Genomic DNA, 17,005 nt, shown 5'->3' with positions numbered 1-17,005 from the left:
TGCGTTTCGTGGGAAGACGCCTCTGGGGCTCTGAGCTCGTGTCCCTGCACCGGTGTATGGGTGCGAATAGAGAAAGAGTGTTGCACCGCGTGGGTCTGTGCAAGTTGACGGTCTCCTGTGAAATGCTCTCGACCGTCGTGAACCTCAGCATCCCGTTTGTTGCTATTATCCCGCTAGGATGCCTCTTTTTGTTTTTTTTTTTTTGCCTGCTGAAGTACGGGTGCTCTTGTTGATTGTGTAACAGGTCGGGGTGTTTGTGTGTGCCGTCGGTGACCATTCATAACGATTAACGAGTAAGGCATTCGAAAAACAAACAAAAAAGACAGCCTCTACGTAATGCGCATTTTTTACCATCTGTGTGTGTGTGTGTGTGTGCGTGCGTGTTGGTGCTCTTTCCCCCCTCCTCGCTCCCCCTTTTCTCTATGGTTTTGCTTTTCTCTGAGGCGTTCTCTTTCTCTGTCGGTTGTTTTTTCGATGGCGTACCCCCGTCTTCCTGCATTTCTGTGCACCTGTTCACGCCTCCTTCTCTCTCTGGATCTGTGTGGCGGCCTTTGACAGTCTTTGTGTATCTGTGCGTTCCACCTTTTTTGCTTGTTTTTGCTTCTCTCTTCTCGGCGTTGTTTTTGTTTCCCTGCCCCTCTTTTGGCCGTGTTGCGCGCAGGGTCTTCTTCCTTCGTTTTGTGCGATTCGGTGTTTTCTTTGCGTCGTTCCGTTTCCGCTTCGCCTGTGCCTGGTGGTATTCTCTTTTCGGCGTCCTGTTGTTATTTGTTGCCCTTGCTTTTATTATTATTGTCTTTCGCTAAAATGGGAGAAAAACTGGGAAGAGTGGACCGCACACGAGAACAGAGCCCCTTTTTCCTTCGCCCCGCCGCCGCCCTTCCATCGCTCTTCTCCCCGTGTTATACCCTTGGCACTCTCGACCTCTCTCTTTCTCCCTCTGCGCGTGCGCTTTTGTGACCGTGAGTGCGCGTGTTTGACAAGGACCTTCATATGGTAGAATCAGCCCTTTTCTCTCTTCTCTCCGTACCAGCTCATCCCCACGCCTGATTCCGCTGGAGCTGTGTTTGGTCTGTCTCGTGTTATTCCCTTTTTTTTGCCATCATCCTTCTCGCCTCCGCACGCGCCCCGGCATGCACGTCTACGCCTCTTGGCCATGTAATACGGTCTCGCTTTGGTTTTCCCCCTTTTCGTCTTTTTCCTTTTTCGCATGCTTGTACTCTGCGATCGAACCTTGCAGAGCGGTGGCTCCCACGTGGCATACATGGGGCACTCTCGGAAAAGGAGTGACATACGCGGATGTGCTCACCACACGCGCGTTCTATCGTGATACAGCGTGACGTAGAAGGAGGCAAACACGAAGGAAAGGGTGTTTGTGTGTGCACAGGGGGGTCTTGATGCATATACATACACATGTATATGTTTGCGTGCTCTCTCTGTCCCGCGGACTCACTCTCACCTACGAACGGATACATTCAGGCATACATACAAACTCTTCATACGGTTGCACTTCATTTATCTCTTTTTTTTCGTGTGTTCCTCTGTTTTAGCTGTTTAATCTACTAAGTCTAGAACAACAATGCAAAACCCACCACCAAAAATAAAAGATTGATCGACACATGCACGCACACAAGTGTTTCGCTCGTATTCGTCACTTCGTACCCGATGATGACTTTTTTTTTGCGAACGGCAAGGTGTGCTCAGCCTCTGCCACGCGCGTGCGATTGACAGTCGTACCAGAAACGTCGCAGCGCTCTTCGTTCTCCACTCGAGGACAGCGGAAGCGGGCTGACATTGGCTGGGTGATGAGAAACAACTAGGCAGCCTTCATGGTATCGCATCTCCACGCGGCCTTTCACGACTCCCGCCATCTCCCTCCTCACTGTGCCAAACGGTCGTCTCACGACTGGGCCATCCCCGCTGTGATCCGTCCATCTTCTGGCTTTCACATCGCTCTTGTAATGCTGGTACTTCTCTTGCAACGCTCACATGCACCGGGCACGCACGCGTTCTCCTTTGTGTGCCCTCTTGGTAATCCCATCAACTCGCACTCCGCGCGACTCTACCACACACCCATATGCCGCGATACGCTGTCGTACGCGAACGAAAAGAAAAATCAAGCAAACGGCCGTTCATATCAGCGTCTTATAGAAGAAGAGATTCCAGGCCCTTCCCCCTCCGAAAAAAGTAAGATTTCCATACTGCCGGCGGCGGCCCTCCTCCTCTGCTGCTGTCCAATCATTGTGTTCCTTTCCCGCTTTTTCTTTTTTTTTTGGCGCTCTCGTGCACGTCGGCAAATCCCGAAGCTCGCTCATTTGCCAGGTGCTGACCCTCCCCCCTTGAAAAAAAAAACTAAAAAACCGAGAACCACAAACCACCCCCGGCAGGCGAGCAAGCTGCAGCGAGCAAAGGTAGCTACCAAAGTCTCACCGCGGGCTTCCGCAAGCACAGGGCTCAGCCAAATGACAGACGTCCTCTTTGACGTGCGCAACGCCCTCGTGGTGGGCAACTACCATCAGGCGATCGCTGACGGGAGCACTGCACGCGCTCTGTCAAGCCGGCCGGCTGATGTGGCCGCCTTCAACGCGGAGAAGAACGCGGTGGTCGCGCTGGGTCAGATTGGTCTCGGCCAAGTCGACGCCGTTATCAGTCAGCTGCGCTCGGAGAGCAACCCGCTGCTCGTGACAATTCGCACGTGGGCAGAGCTCATTTGCGCTACGCGCGACTACGGTGTCCTCTCCGATCCGGCCACGAACGTCACGCAGCGTCTGCAAAGCGATGCGGAGAATGTGGCGGCGGACGCTGTCTACAAGGCTGTATTCGCTACCACAGCCCTGCTTTACCAGCAAGACGTCATCGGGGCGCTGACGCTGGCAAAGAAGTGGCTCGGCGAGTTGCCCACTCCGGAGGGGGCGCTGGTCAGGCGCTACACGGTGGAGCTGCACGGTGTGGCGGCAGAGGCGCTGCTGCGGCTGAATCGACCAGATGAGGCGGCGAAAGAGGTAAAGCGCATGGAGCAGGTGGACAGCGAGGCGATCGTGACCATACTGTACAGCGGCATTGTTTCCCTCCATCAGGCCGCATCTGACGTGCACGTGGCCAACTATAACGCGGCCGTATCCGCCTTCAAGGAGGTGCAGCTGCGGTGTGGGCAGAGCATCATGGTGTCGAACTTGATGGCCCTGGCGCACATGGGTCTCAAGGACTACGACGCGGCTGAGCGCTCGCTGCTCGACGCGCTAGCCGTCCGCTCCAACGATGAGGCCACACTGGTGAACCTCGCCGCCGTCAGTGCCCACAAAGCGAAGTCCCTCGACGACGCCGAGCGCTACATCCAGCAGGCGGCCTCGATGCATGGTACGTGGGGCCAGGCCTACCACGCCAAGGAGCGGAACCTCGACGAAGATATTAGCGCTTTCATGTTGGAGGAGTAGCTGCACACGGACATCGGCTCTCAGGCAGCGCTGTGGCCAAGGACGCTGGTACTATAAGGAGTCCCCTTGCGCGCGCCATAGTAGGCGACCGTGCACACGCGCGGCTCTCGTTGTCAAGCGAGTGCGACGCGCGTCCTACCGACTTGGTTGCTAGTGGCGAGGCGGGGCGAGGAAGGGAGGCATGTGCGCACCCTGGGCCATTACACGTGCGCACACCCTGCTCGTCGTGGGGCGAGAGCGGAGCAGATGCTGTAGGGTAGCATCGGTGTCTGCTCACGGCTGACGGGACATGAAAGCGAAAACATCAAGGCAACGGGGCCACCTTTCTGCCTTGTTTCACTCCGCCGTCTCCTTCATTCACCGCGCCTTCGAGCTCACCAACGTATCCGTCATGTCCCGTGGAGAAGAGATTGTCCTCGGTGTTTGCCCTCTTGCCGAGGCCCTTCTTTGTCGGGCACGTTTTTTTTTTCCTCTGCGCGCTGTCCTTGTGTGTGTGTTGTTTTTGTGTTGTTCTGTTGTGGTGTAGCCTTGGCGTGTTTGCGTGCGTGTGCGTCGACGACTGCCTCGAAATCCTGTGGAGAGAGGAAAGTATCGGGGTGGCGAAGGAAACAGCAGTGGTGTCTGTGCTCGGCAGGCTTTTTGTGCTGGTTTCTCTTGAGGGGTACCGCGCGCTCCTCTTCTACGCTTTACCCCACCTCACTGGCGCTTCGCCCTCTTCTCCTGTGCCAAACCAACGTTGAAGTTTGCCATCTGTGCGTTCTCCACGGTGTGCTGTGTTTCGGAAAATAAGCGAGGTATACTGAAGAAAAAGGGAACGGCGCCGGCTCACGCCCGCGGAGGTCAAAGGTGCACGGCGTGAATTGCTCAGCCTGCCAACACAGGGCATGACAGTGCTGCCAGACGAGCGCATGATTCAGCTCCCTCCTCCCCTCATGCGGGCCATAGAGAAGGGCCAAGGAGCTTTCGCGTCAGGGTGGATTTTTTCTCTGGCTTTCATCCCCTCAGGGATCGTCCTCGACGCTGCCAGGGCGCGGCTGTAAGCGCGTGAGGACGCTCTCCTCCTGTGCTTTTCTTTTTTCTCTCTCTCAAGGGTGTACACGACTCGCCCTACGCCGCTCGCTTTGATCTGCCATTCCGAGATCAGCAGCCCCTCTGCCATTTCTCAAGTGCCCCCACCTCTCTCTCCATCACTCCTTCATTGATAATCTGCGACCTGTACCGGCCACACCACTGAAGTGACACGCCTACTCCGCGTACTGGCGGCTCAGCTTAGCGTGTTTCTTGTTTCTCTGCATCCGCGTCGGACGGCGCAGCCCTCCCCTTTTTTTCGCTTCGCGTATCTCTCCTTCGTCTCTTGCCAGAAACGCACTGTCTCACCGGCAATGCAAGTGGAGGGCAACTGGAAGGCTGCGGCCAACTTGAATCTTCTTCTCGGTCTCGAGCACCCGCCAGCGCGGCTGGAGAAGCCACTGCTTATGCCACAGCAGCGCAGCGCTGGCAGCTCTGCCCTTGTCACGGTGGAGGCACGCAACACCGCCAACTTCAGGAGCTCCTCCTACTGCGGCCTCCAAGACAAGTCCGCGCCGACGATTCGAAGGCACGTGATCGACTACTACAAGGAGATGCTACACCGCGTGCCTCTCTGGCGAGGGCTCGCGAAGACACAGCAGGAAGGCAGCTGCCGGGGTACAGTGGTGAAGTCAGAGCTGGAAGATGATGATGATGCTGACGGAATGGTCCCTCTGGCAGGAGGTGCGCCGCTTGCCTCCGGCGGGTCATTGCTCCGTGCTGTTGGCATCCTGACGCGAGTGCAGGATGCGTCGGCGGTGAGTGCGGTCACCCAGCAAGCACCGTGGGAATTCTACGTGGTGCGGGACGTGGATGACGACGAGTGCTACGTTCGTGCTCTGCAGGCATTGGCGCAGGCGGATCGAACGGCAGACGCGTCGTTTGCTCTCCTGCAAGATGCATCGCACGCCGGCTTCTGCGCGCGAGCCTCAGGTAGGATGGAGAGCAGCACCGCCCGGTCCTCCACAGGGGTGGCAACGACATCGGCGATTGGTGAGGCCGGGGAGGAAACGCCAGGGACGGCCGCCGAGGCTGACGAGGAGGCGGCGGCCTGTGATGGCACTCGCCTTTCGCTCTACACGCGACAGGCTTCATGGTTTACAGGCCTTCATCCCGGTATGGCTGTCGGCATCATCGGCGACCCGTTTCAGCGCAGTGCCCGCGGCGTTCTCACGGGCGTACTGGTGCGCGAGTTCGTCCTGCCATCGCGGCCGACGTTGCCATGGCGAGTGGACCGGCCACTGCTGTCTGCGGCCGTGACATCAACTTCGGGTGCCGGCGCCCTCGACGATGGCAGCGGCGCTGGCGTGCGCATCCACTTTTGCAGTGGGCCGTTCCCACGGCGCGACGTGTCGGGGCTGCTGCGCACGGTGACCACCCAAGCGCTGCACCGCGGCGCGGATGTGCTGATTATTGGTGGCCCTTTTATTCTCCCCTTCGTCAGCGACTTTGAGCGCGAGTTGCTGCCGTCGCTAGGCGCCACCTTCAACGAGGTGATGGAGAGTTTTGTGGACACGTTGGAGGAGACGCTGAAGAATTACTACTCTACGCGGCCGCTTCTGCCACACATGAAGGTGCTGCTCGTGTCGCACAGGGGTGACGTCACCCAAATCCCTGTGCTGCCCACCACCATGTACGCGATCGCGGACACAGACGACATCCTCATTCGCTCAAACCCGTGTCGGCTGTCGGTTAATGGGGTGCACATCAGCGTATGCAACGAGGATGTCGTGGGCGACATGCGTGAGCGCATGGTGGAGCGGTGGCCGACCGCCGAGGGTAGCCTGCGACGTGTCGTAGAGACCTTGGTGAACGGCCGCCTGTATGTCCCGCTCTACAGTATACCTGTGATGACGGCAGATCTAAAGCATCTCCCTCACCTGCGAATGGACTACGTGCCGTCGCAGAACGAGCTGCTCGAGATCACGCCGGCTGCTGCTGCGTTGACAGGCCGCTCTGCTGCAAACGACAGTCGCCGTGGCGATGCCGACGGCGGTGATGCCACCATGAGTACGCCGAGCGCCAGCTCCTCACGTGGTTGGGAGGCTGTGTTTAATGTCGCGGAACAGCCGTCCACCGACCTGGCGGGGTCGCTGCAGCACAAGGTGAAGCGGGTGAAGCTGGAGGATGCAGCCGGTGACAATGAGGAGGGGGATGCGGCGACCGCACCTGGCAGCCCGTTGGCTGCATCAACGCCGACGGCCTCATCGAAGACGGAGTACCTGCCTCACATTATGTTCCTCCCCTCTACCCGCCCACAGTTTGCTACCGTCACGCACCAAAGCGAGGAGGTCGACGGCGCCGACATCGACAGCGCGGAAAGCGCCTCTGGCGTCCTGGTGGTGAACCAGGAGATTTGGTCAACGCGCTCGTCGCCAAAATTTGAGCTCCGCGTGGCAGAGGTGACGATTCCGAATACGGACCTCGTGTTGCGGCGCGGCGCCACTTCCACAAACGGCGTCGCGTGCGGTGTCCTGCACATCTACAGCGCATAGATCCTTGGCAAAGGAAAGGGAACGTGGGCAGGCACTGCAGAAGCGCGCGGTCGCTCTCCGCGGCGTGCACCCCTCCTTGCCCGTCAACTCTCACTGGAGTCTGACAGACTACGCCTGCTTTCGTATCTTGTTTTCGCCGGTTTATCGAGGAAAAGGTGATGGAAAGGTACCATAGAGAATATGTGCGCCTTGCGCGTGCCACTTACGAATCGGTGTCGTGGTGAATGTCGCTGTGCGCGGGACTGGGTCGGCGGGCGTTTATGATGAGCTAGCGGTCAACGAAAGCCGTGCATGACGTGCGTGTCTCTCCCTCTCTGTAAAAGTCGTCGGCCTTTTTCCAGCCTAGCAGAAGCACACGCACGACACAAGTTGAACCAAAAGGAAAACGCTACTAGCAACGAAAAAAAAAGCCATGAGCGAAGGGTCTCTGCACCGCACCGCTGCACCCAACCACGCTGCCCTTCCCCCCTTCCACCACGTTTTGCACACTGGCGGTAAGGCCTAAATGGCTTGTCGCAGCAGATACACATTGCATGACGCCAGAGTCGAGACTTTGAGAAGTGAGCAGCCTGTGGGCAAACGACCCACAACGGCATACGCACAGCCGCTTCGCATGGGCACACACCAGCGCGGTCTTTCTTCTTTTCGTGGTTTGCTGTTGAGAACAGCACTCGTTGCGGAACCTCTCTCTTCATCAACTCTGATGGCCTCCGTCGATATCCGTCCCTTGGCTTGAGGTGGGGGGCTGCCTACCGTGACAGCCGACTTTGCACGGAGTTCAAGCGTGCGACACAACACCGAATCTGTCCACCTCGCACGATGTTTTTTTTTTTTTTGCAGCAAAGGTGAACCTCGAGCGACGACAAGGCGCGCCTGCTCTTGATCGCTTGCTGCACCATCCTCTTATTGCTGCTTGCGTGCCTTTGGTACTCGTGGCGTGAGCAGTAGACAGAGGAGTATGAGGGGTTCACGAATAAAAAAAAAACCATTAGCTCAAGGGAGGCGAGCCGGGCCATTTATAGGCAGTGAAGGATTCCGTGTGTGTGTCGCGGTTGATCGTGGTTTGTTCGGGCAGCGGATGACGCGAGATGCGCATGCGCCGTGTTTACCTTCCGCTGATGCAGCTTCTGCTGTAGTCTGAGCAGCAAGGCGAACCACCGCGGGATAAGTATGTGGTGCTGCCGGACTGCCGTAGGAGCGAGCACGCAAGGCGGTAAGGAATGTGGCAAGCAAGCAAAGTGACCCCCTAAAACTCGCCACGGCTAACCAACTCGCACAACGCAAGCGTCAGCTCGGTCTGGTGAGTTCGCGTGAGTGGACTGTACTTTGGTTGACGGACTCTCCTCTCTTTGATCGCTCTTAAAAGGCTCGTCCAGGTCGTCTTCCCACCGTCATATTGATCCACTTCTCCTGTTGTTCGCTTCACTGCGCACCACCACCACACACACACACACGCACAATGCAATATGCGTTTCCGCGACACACTCAGCGTCACGGCAGTTGCTGTCTGACCAAATGCGGCGATCCGTGCGGCTGCAGAAGCAGACTCTGCATCCGCCCAGGAACCCGATCCCGCTCGCCACCAACCCGCTCACGAGATGGTCGCGGCGCCTGCCAAAATGGGCCGACCTCGGCGGCGCACTGACGCGCGCCCAAGTGGGTCTGGAAGGATGCCACAGCGCCTTTAACGCCACGAATAGCATACGCACATGTCTGTACTTTCAAACGGCGTCGCCGCCAACATTTTTGACGGCAGCCTCGTGGAAGGCGATTGAGCATGTGCAGGTGCGAGAGGCCGTCCCCAGGTGCTCATCTGCCCACGAGATGCAGAAGGATGTCTTTTCCAACTCCACAGCCGTCGGTTATGCCGAAACGGAGCCGGGCCCATCTGGCTGCGGCGGTTCTGGCACAGCGTGTGCATCTCCGTTCGACGGCATCGCCCTGTTCGGCGAGGAGGACTACTTTTCACCAGTCTCTCACCCGTCTTGCGACGACGGCGAAACCGCGGCTGCAGCGCCTAATGCGTCTCCTTTAGTGGCGCTTGAGAACTTTGCCGACGGTGCACGGAGCATCATGCGCACGCGCCTCCCCATTGCCGCGACTCAGAAGGGTGGATGCATTCGTCTCGTTGTGGGACACGAAAACTGGGGCGTCCGACGGAGCCTCTTGCGGGCCAAGGACGACACGACGCAGGTGCCTCTCTGCGATCGTACCCGCACCGCTGCACTTGCTGGCATCCCCCGGCCAACGCCGGCGCCTGTCGCGGATATGGTGGTCTACGTTCCTCAGTATGGCACCACCAGCTCCCTCAACGTGGCCACATCCTTGGGTATAGCGCTATTCTACTGCTACATGGACGCAGCATGTCCAGAGGCGCGCGAGATCTACCCCGCAGGCTCTTTCTCGTGCTCAGCTGTTGATGGCTCACCGGCTGATGGCGCCTCCTCTTACGACGCTCTCGACGAGCTGCGGCGCCGTCTACACGAGTATCAGGCCTTTTTCTCCAAGGCCCTTCCAGCTCCTGTGACCGGCGGGAGTGGAAGCGCGTCAGCGTTCATGGACGCAACGTCTTCTGGGCCAACGAAATCAGTCGGCGACGCCCATGTGAACACGACCCCTCGCGTGGACCAGCGTCCCCTCCATCCAGCCTTCTACCTGCGCGATTCTGAAGAAATACAGCACCAACTGCGCGCTTACCGGCAGGCCTTGCTGCGGTACAGCGGCAGTCCTCAAGCGGCTGACTCTTCTCGACAACCAAACGCAGATGCGAGCGCGTCCTCGCCGTTGGCAGCCTCCTACTTTGGTCTTTCTGTCTTTTATGAGAACGAGTATGACCAGCGCAACTTTGGCGGGCTCATTCGAAGCGCCAACGCCTTCCTCGTCGACTACATTTTCTATGTCGGTCGACGCAAGATCAATGTCGTCGGCGCCGTCGGCTCCTACCACTACACCCCGCCGGTGCACCTCGGTGCTCTACCCGATTCGCCATCAATTCCGTCAACGAGCGATGCAATGTCAGACAGCGCCCCAGGTGACTGGGCGGCGGAGATGCACGCCAGGGTAGAGGAGGCATACGGACTCAATGCACCCCGAAACTGGTGGCTGCTCGATTGCGGACACGACTTCCTGTATGAAGCGACCTTCGATGGGCAGCGGCCGTGCCATGGCTGTGAGGTGGGCGCGGCCGCATCGTCGCATGCGTCTTTGCAGGCGTTTCGACGTTTGAAAGCTAACGGGCAGGCCCACTCCCTCTGTGATAGCGAGTCGAGCCTGCGAGAGGCGAGTGATGGCGGTTTGGTACTACTCGTTCCCCAGGAGGGCAGACTTCCGCATCCTGGGCTGATGGGGTTGTGCACGGGCGTCCTCACGGTTCTTCCCGAAGGAGCTCACTTCTGCGAGCACGGAGGAGATGCCGGCGATGGCCGTGGTCGTGGAGGGAACGGCCACCGCGGTCTACCGTCGCAGGTGGCAAGCGGCGTGGCGCTGCAGCGACTGTCCGCTGTGATGCACCCGCGCTTAGCCGCTCTCTGAGCGAAGAGGAGAGAAGTGAAGGTGTTGTACGGTGCGATGTCGCATGGCCTTCACTGCTTCTCTAATGCGCGCATGCATATATGTTTGCCTCACAGATTATTCTAATCCACACATCTCGAAAAACGAAATCAGCGTCCCGGTGATAAGGGGCTGTGGGGCTGTCCCGCTCATCCTCTCGTGCAACTGAGGCGTGGCTCTGCTTCCTAACCGGTGCACGTACACGGAGTGGTGCGTGCTCATAAGGCCACTGATGACCAAACGGACACCCTGACCTTTGCGCCCCGTCCCCTTCATCTGTCCACTGCACGTCTACGCCCATGATTGCAACTGTGAGTGCGTTTGCCTGGTGTCTCTCAACAGCATCTACTCTTTCGCATTGTGCAATCAAGCGCGCGCACAACGGGCCTTTCGAGCGCGACAACTATCTTCGCCGTCACTGTCGTCACCTTCTTCTCAACCTTGCATGCGATGGCAGCGCCTTCCCATTTACCGAATTGCCCTCACTCTCGCTCTCTCTCGCTTCCTTTCTCACTTGATGTGGTTTCGTTACTATCGTCAATGCGCAACTGGTAGAGGAACCGAGGAACATAAGACGGCAGTCCCTGAGCTGGATTGAGCGGTAACATCCTTTTTTTTTGTCGTGTCTTCTGAGCATCTACCAGGTTGCACACCTAAACACACACACACACAACGACGACGACGGGGCTTTAGTGAGTCGCTGCTCTCCACCTTCCGGTTCCTGTCTGCCTAATCAAGCGGTGATACAGGCGCGTAGAGGCTTTGTCCTCTGTGAAGCACTCTCCTGCTCTCTCCTTATCGCCACATCATTCGTCAGCGACACAAGCACTCTTCACGTATCCCGTCAAGAGAGGGGACGCGTGACCGCATTGCCGGCTCGAAACCTTCTTCGTGCATCTGTTTCGTGTAGCTGATATTGCCGAGCTTGGGCTCCCACCCAAAGCGGAGATTGTTTACAACTCCGCAAGAGTCGGGGATCGGACCGTTTAGAGGCCAGCTGCTCCTCTGCTTGGGCGCCTCCTCCTAGAACCGTGCACGAGGACAAGGTGCGACTCGGTGGCAAGGGGAGCGGCGGGCTGGAGGGTCATCCATAGAAAGCGGTTACCAAATCATAGAGCTGCCCGGATCTTCGATCGACCATAACTTGTGAGAGGGGACACCATAGATCAAACACAGAGCGTACCGCTCTCTCTCTCTCTCTCTCTTTCCCATCGCTGCAGATTCATCGCCGTTGCTGTTTTTCGCGCGTCCTCTGTGACTGCGTGTCGCGAGTGCGGCCATTCTCCTTATCCTGTTTCCTCAGGCAAAGCAATGCAGTCGCTATCCAAGTACAAGGAGACGATTGTCTTCGTCTCCTGCGCTACATTACTCCTTGGAACGGTATTGGTGCTTCAAAAGGCAACCACACCCTCACGTCATCGACGCCGCGCCGCCTTGTCGGCGTCGCGTGCAGGCACCGTGACCCGCTCGGCAAGCCACGGCGCGGCTGGCGCTCGCAGCCGCAGCTCGAGCCGGCCTCGCGTGGCACACATGAGCCACGCACACAACAGTGCCGCGCCCACGACGGCCACAGCAATCGATCGCATCCACGCTGCGAAGAGCCGTGAGTTGTCGCAAGCACACTCGCATCGACACCACTCTCACCCTCGAAACGGCGGCGTGTGGGCGGAAGCTGCCACATCTCGTATCGAGAGCTCGGACGCGACTCCACCGCCGAAGCTAACGGTAGAGGCAGTTGCGCAACACAAAAAGGCACTGGGCACGGCCAGCGCACTGCAGGATCCAGGGCACAGCGACCTTGCTGGCATCCACGCTCCCCGCCGCGGCGTCTCGAGTTCTGGGTACCGTGTGAACGGTGGCAGCGGCAGCGTGGAGGATGGCGCGTACTACCGAAGCGCCTCGAACGCGGCCACTGTGGGGAGCCAAGCTCCGTCCCCGGCGCCGGCGACGGCGACGACGGTAGGCACGGAGAAGGTACCCTCTGAGGCAGCGAAGGTGGCTGAGGCGATGACGCCTTGGCTCGCGTCACCAGCGGTTGTCGAGTCTTCGCGTGTATGCTTTGAGGGTACCGACAGGGGCCGCAAGGAGGAAGCGGACCGCAACACTTCACCGCAGCCAGCCACAGGCACCGCGAAGCCGGTGAGGGTTGCAGCTGCAGCAGCTGCACCGGCGGCAACAAAGGCACAGCCGAGCTCTCCCAGCATCCGTGCTTCCACGACGCAGACGGACCCGCGGTGGTTTTGCGAAGACCGCGGCACGCAGACGGAGACAAGCGCAATGCAAGACGCTATCAAATCAGCGGCAAGCGCGACGCCAGATCGGTGGCTGGCGGCGGCGATGATGAGTCCGATCATGCCTACCGGCGAGAACGTGAGCGACTCCATGCTGATCCATTGTGCCGACTTGGGGTGGACGCCGTTGCACGACGGCGCGGCATCAACCGGAGGGGCAGTGCACGCAGAGAAGCGCGCGTGCGAACACACTCAGCCCCCTGTGGGCGACAAGGCAGAGTCGGTTGTGATCCCGCGGTACTTCCTGCGGCAACTGGAGCGGCAGCTGCGACTCCTCGTGGACGACCTGGCACAGGAGGAGTGGAATGAGCGAGCATGGATGTGCCTGTACACGTACCTCTCCGAGTTGCCTTTGAGTGTACGTACATCTCTGACGTCGCGTGACCGCTGCAGCGCTGCCACTGTCGCGCAGCTGGTGGACCGGATGATGGCGAACGCTCTCACCGAAGGCAACCTTGTTGAGGAGACGGTGGCGATGGCGAACAAGTCGGCAGAGCAAAATCCCATCCCCAGCCTTCCTCGGGAAGTGCTGCATCTTCTTCAGCATAGCACGGCGATCGACCCTGAGTTCCACTTTGAGTGGAAGGGCTCCACTGTAGCGTACGTCGAGGGGCCATTGGGGCCCGCCTCGCGACGGGCTCGCAAGTCAGCGGTGGCGAGCAAGGGAGAGGTGGGCGATTTGCCGCATGTGCTGCCGCCCTCCTCGTCGCTTTCTTCGACATCAGTTGCTCTCACAGACGATGAGGAGGAGAGGTCGTGGATGGACGACGAGGAGGTCGGGTGCACCTCCCGCTTTCTGTCCTTCATTGCGGCACACATCAAAAAGTACAGCGACCTTCGCCTGCGCGGCGCGGCTACACAATTTCCAGAGCCGGGTACGGGGGAGCTGCGGACACCTCCCGGCGCCACGGGAGTCGCCCAGGCAGGAGCCTATGAGCTTTCGACACCGCCGACGAATAGGCGAAGCGACGCAGACACGGCGCTGCAGCACCAGTTCCGTGACCAGCAAGACCAGCTCGCGTCGATCCTCGCGTCCTTTGTGCGGCTGCGTCACACGCCGCTCTTTCAGACACTGCGCCACACCTCGGAGCACGCTCTGTTTGCGTGCGACTTTATTGAGCTAGCATCCGCAGCGGAGCGCCTGCTGGAGCGTGCTTCCCCGGCTTCCGCCGCTACACTGCTGCTGGAAATTCCAATGGAAGAGAGGCGCGTGATGACTGAGGCGACGGATGCCCGCGACACGAGTGTCGGCACGAGCACATCTGTCGGGTCGGGGTCCAGCCCCACGACTGGCCCCAGTGCCCGCCACAGCGTCAGAGTACGCACGCCGATGAAGCCGAGCATCCGGCATCCGATCCAGCGCATGCTATCGAACTTGCCGTCGCCGAGCGGATTATCATCGCGGCGCAGCACGCAAATGCCCGACATGTATAAGCAGCTTTACTCTCCGCCAGTGCACGCCGGCGAGGAAGAGCGTGGACGGACTGTGAGCGTTGCTACTATGCGGGGTGGTCGACTTGCTGCGGAGACGAGGGCTGCCTGACAAACCTACCGGAAAGAGAATGTAGCCGGAGCGGCATAGATAATGTTTTCTTGTTCTCCGAACCGCCGACACATGTCTTCTATATTTGCGTCTCTACTATCGTGTGCCCGATGGAGTCTTTTGCGCACGTGTGAGCACTCCTGGCTTAAGTTGCTGAGCTTCATAGAAGAAATCCTGACAGAGAGCCGTATGCTCTCCAGCGTAGTGGCTTCTTTTTTTCTCACACGGCGAGCATGGCTTCAGGCACAGCCAAGGGTAGATGGGTGGGGTGATGGAGTTGCTGCAGGCCCTCTCGCATACAGCGGCGCGGCCTTCTCGCGGGTGTGCCTCCCCCCCCCCACCTCCCACACACGCATACCCGTTATACGTTGAAGGGAAGTGGGCGTCAGTTTTGAGACACACGATGACGTCGCTCTCCTCGAGCACTGCGCACACTTCCGCCTCTTGCGTAAAGCCTTCCTGTCTCGACAACTTTTCGTCTGTTTCGGATGGTGCGGATTTTCCGCTTTAGCGCTGACTTCGCTTTCTTTCGCTTGTGTGTGTGCACTGTTTTGTCACCGTTGCTGTTTGAAGGCACCACTTCACCCCTGGTCCCCCCCTCCTCGGCCCAAATTTGCGTATGGTGTCGATGGGAAGAGAAGGAGGAAGCGGGTGGGCATCGCAGCCATCGCACCAGTCGAGGTGGTCGCATGCAAGTCCTTTGCTGTGTGCATTCCTTCCGTGATTGCGTAATCGTGCTTGATGGAAATATGCTCGACGCAGGACGACACGCAGGCAGACAAACAAAAGAAAAAAAACTGCCATGTTTGGGGGCGATTCTCTTTCATGAGAGCTGGCGTGTGAACCGGCAACCCTGTGTGTTGACGCCGGCTCCGCATAACGTTAAGTGTTTACTGGTAAAGACACATGGATGCATCCCTGCATCGCTGGCACGGCACTGTGTCGTCTCCCCGTCGACCTCGACCCTTTTGCCAGCTGCAATGAATGGCGCCTGCAAGCGCCAGTGCATCGGTCCACTTGTCTCTTCGCTATCCTTCCTCACCACCCCCTCCCCTTCGGCACTTCTCTCCTTCTCTGTGTGTATTTCCTGTGTGTGACTGGCGATTCCTACGCCCTCTTCTTCACACCTCTCCCATCCGCACGCCGGCCTCCTCTAACCTCTGACCTCTCCTCTTCTGCGCCCTTCCCCACCTGCATGGCTGCACGTAAGTCCTGTATGGGTGTGCGCTGCTGCTCTCGCCGCCGCTGCTTCGTCCCAGTGTTGGTTGGTCGGTTTGCATCTGCTCTGTGGGCCCCTTCCACCACCGTCTCCCGTCTTGCTCACCCGTGGCAACGCGCGTATACATGCGTTCATTTTGTTCTCGCGTCTTTTGTCCACCCCAATTTCGCGTGTGCGGTATCGGTGCAACAGCAATTTATTCTACGTTGTGCGTTGCGTGCGTATCTTGGCGTTTCAGTCGCTTCTTCGGCGGGAGGGGAAGAGAGAACAGCTAGCTATTGCTGTATATAGTGCCTGTGCGGCTCAGACGCGTTGGCACCGACGTTGTGGCGCTGTTCAGAAAGAGAGACGCTTAGTCAGGAGTGAACAGAGCCAAAAAAAAAAAAAAAGGGCTAACGATCGGATGAGGCACACGCAACTTCGTGTAGACACACACAGCAAAGCATAAGCCAGAGACGAGACCGTTCTCGGTCCCTTCGTGCTCCTCACGTGCAAAGACGCCTTGAGCTCGCCGATACTTTCCTTTTTCCTTCCTCAGTCTAGACTTCCAGAGTACCGTGCGCCGCGTTGCTTCGTCAGAGTCAGGTGGTGTGCTCCCACGTTGCCACAGGGCGGCATCTCCGCCGGCGCCGGCGTCTCCCGTGCGCACCTGTCGATCACCGTAAGCTTGATTGCCTTTGTCGCCCTGCCTTTCCCGCCCTCCTCGCTTCGTCCTACCGCTCTCTGGCGCGGGCCCCGTACACGGGAAAACGAAAAAAAAAAAGGGGTGCGGCTGCGCTGTTCTTTCCCTCCTTTCACAGCACAAAGCACGAGGAGAAGACGCCGCGCCACCATCGCGGACACACAAAGACGCACGCAAACCAAGGGTACCGAAGGTGACACGCGAACCCTCGCGATTCCAGTGCGCCATTTTTCGGGGGCTTCCCCCTTTTTTGTTTATGTTTGTTTTTTCTTTTCCCCCGCGGACATTCGCCAACTTTCCTGTCGTCTCTCTCCTCTGCGGTCCGTGTCTGGATGCACACATCTTGGGGGTATACACATAAAGCGTGTGTTTATCTGTCAACTTTTGGATCTCGCCCCTTCTGCACTGTGCGCGCTCTTCCCTCCCCCCTCCTCCTTCCCCCTAACCCCTTTTTTTGTTGTGAACAGCTTCCTTGTACGCGCTTGTCTGTGTATCTGTACGCGGGAGAGAAAAAAAAACAAAAGTCCGGCGTTTTCTGAGTGTGTGTGTGTGAGGGCTCGCTGTGCTGGAGCCAGGAAAGGCGATAGTTGCCACAGGTATCTCCCGATCGAGGCTCTGCGTTTTCATCATTTGGGTCTTTGCTTCTCTGCTGCTGAACCGGCTGTCCGTCTGCACCTGGCTCCCTCCCTCCCGCGATCTGCCCCTTTCTTCGAACCACAACAGAAAG

The 17,005-nt window shown here is 58.5% G+C and overlaps 4 protein-coding genes across 4 annotated transcripts; all 4 read left to right on the top strand.

Annotated features, from left to right (window-relative positions):
- Positions 1-2,459: 2,459 nt before the first annotated feature.
- LDBPK_321810 (coatomer epsilon subunit, putative) lies at positions 2,460-3,431 on the top strand (the record flags this gene model as incomplete). The annotated part of the gene is made up of 1 exon (XM_003863549.1): positions 2,460-3,431. The coding sequence occupies one exon, from the start codon at positions 2,460-2,462 to the stop codon at positions 3,429-3,431; it is 972 nt and encodes a 323-aa protein (XP_003863597.1).
- Positions 3,432-4,813: 1,382 nt separating this feature from the next.
- LDBPK_321800 (hypothetical protein, conserved) lies at positions 4,814-6,994 on the top strand (the record flags this gene model as incomplete). Its single annotated transcript, XM_003863548.1, has 1 exon — positions 4,814-6,994. One exon carries the CDS (start codon positions 4,814-4,816, stop codon positions 6,992-6,994), a length of 2,181 nt encoding a protein of 726 aa, XP_003863596.1.
- A 1,515-nt stretch (positions 6,995-8,509) lies between these two features.
- LDBPK_321790 (hypothetical protein, conserved) lies at positions 8,510-10,525 on the top strand (the record flags this gene model as incomplete). Its single annotated transcript, XM_003863547.1, has 1 exon — positions 8,510-10,525. One exon carries the CDS (start codon positions 8,510-8,512, stop codon positions 10,523-10,525), a length of 2,016 nt encoding a protein of 671 aa, XP_003863595.1.
- A 1,329-nt stretch (positions 10,526-11,854) lies between these two features.
- On the top strand, positions 11,855-14,377 carry LDBPK_321780 (hypothetical protein, conserved; the record flags this gene model as incomplete). Its single annotated transcript, XM_003863546.1, has 1 exon — positions 11,855-14,377. The coding sequence occupies one exon, from the start codon at positions 11,855-11,857 to the stop codon at positions 14,375-14,377; it is 2,523 nt and encodes an 840-aa protein (XP_003863594.1).
- Between the last annotated feature and the right edge of the window lie 2,628 nt (positions 14,378-17,005).

The sequence above is a fragment of the Leishmania donovani genome, chromosome 32, assembly GCF_000227135.1.
Source record: "Leishmania donovani BPK282A1 complete genome, chromosome 32".
NCBI classification, from domain to species: domain Eukaryota; phylum Euglenozoa; class Kinetoplastea; order Trypanosomatida; family Trypanosomatidae; genus Leishmania; species Leishmania donovani.
This window is presented reverse-complemented; position numbering and strand designations above follow the sequence as displayed.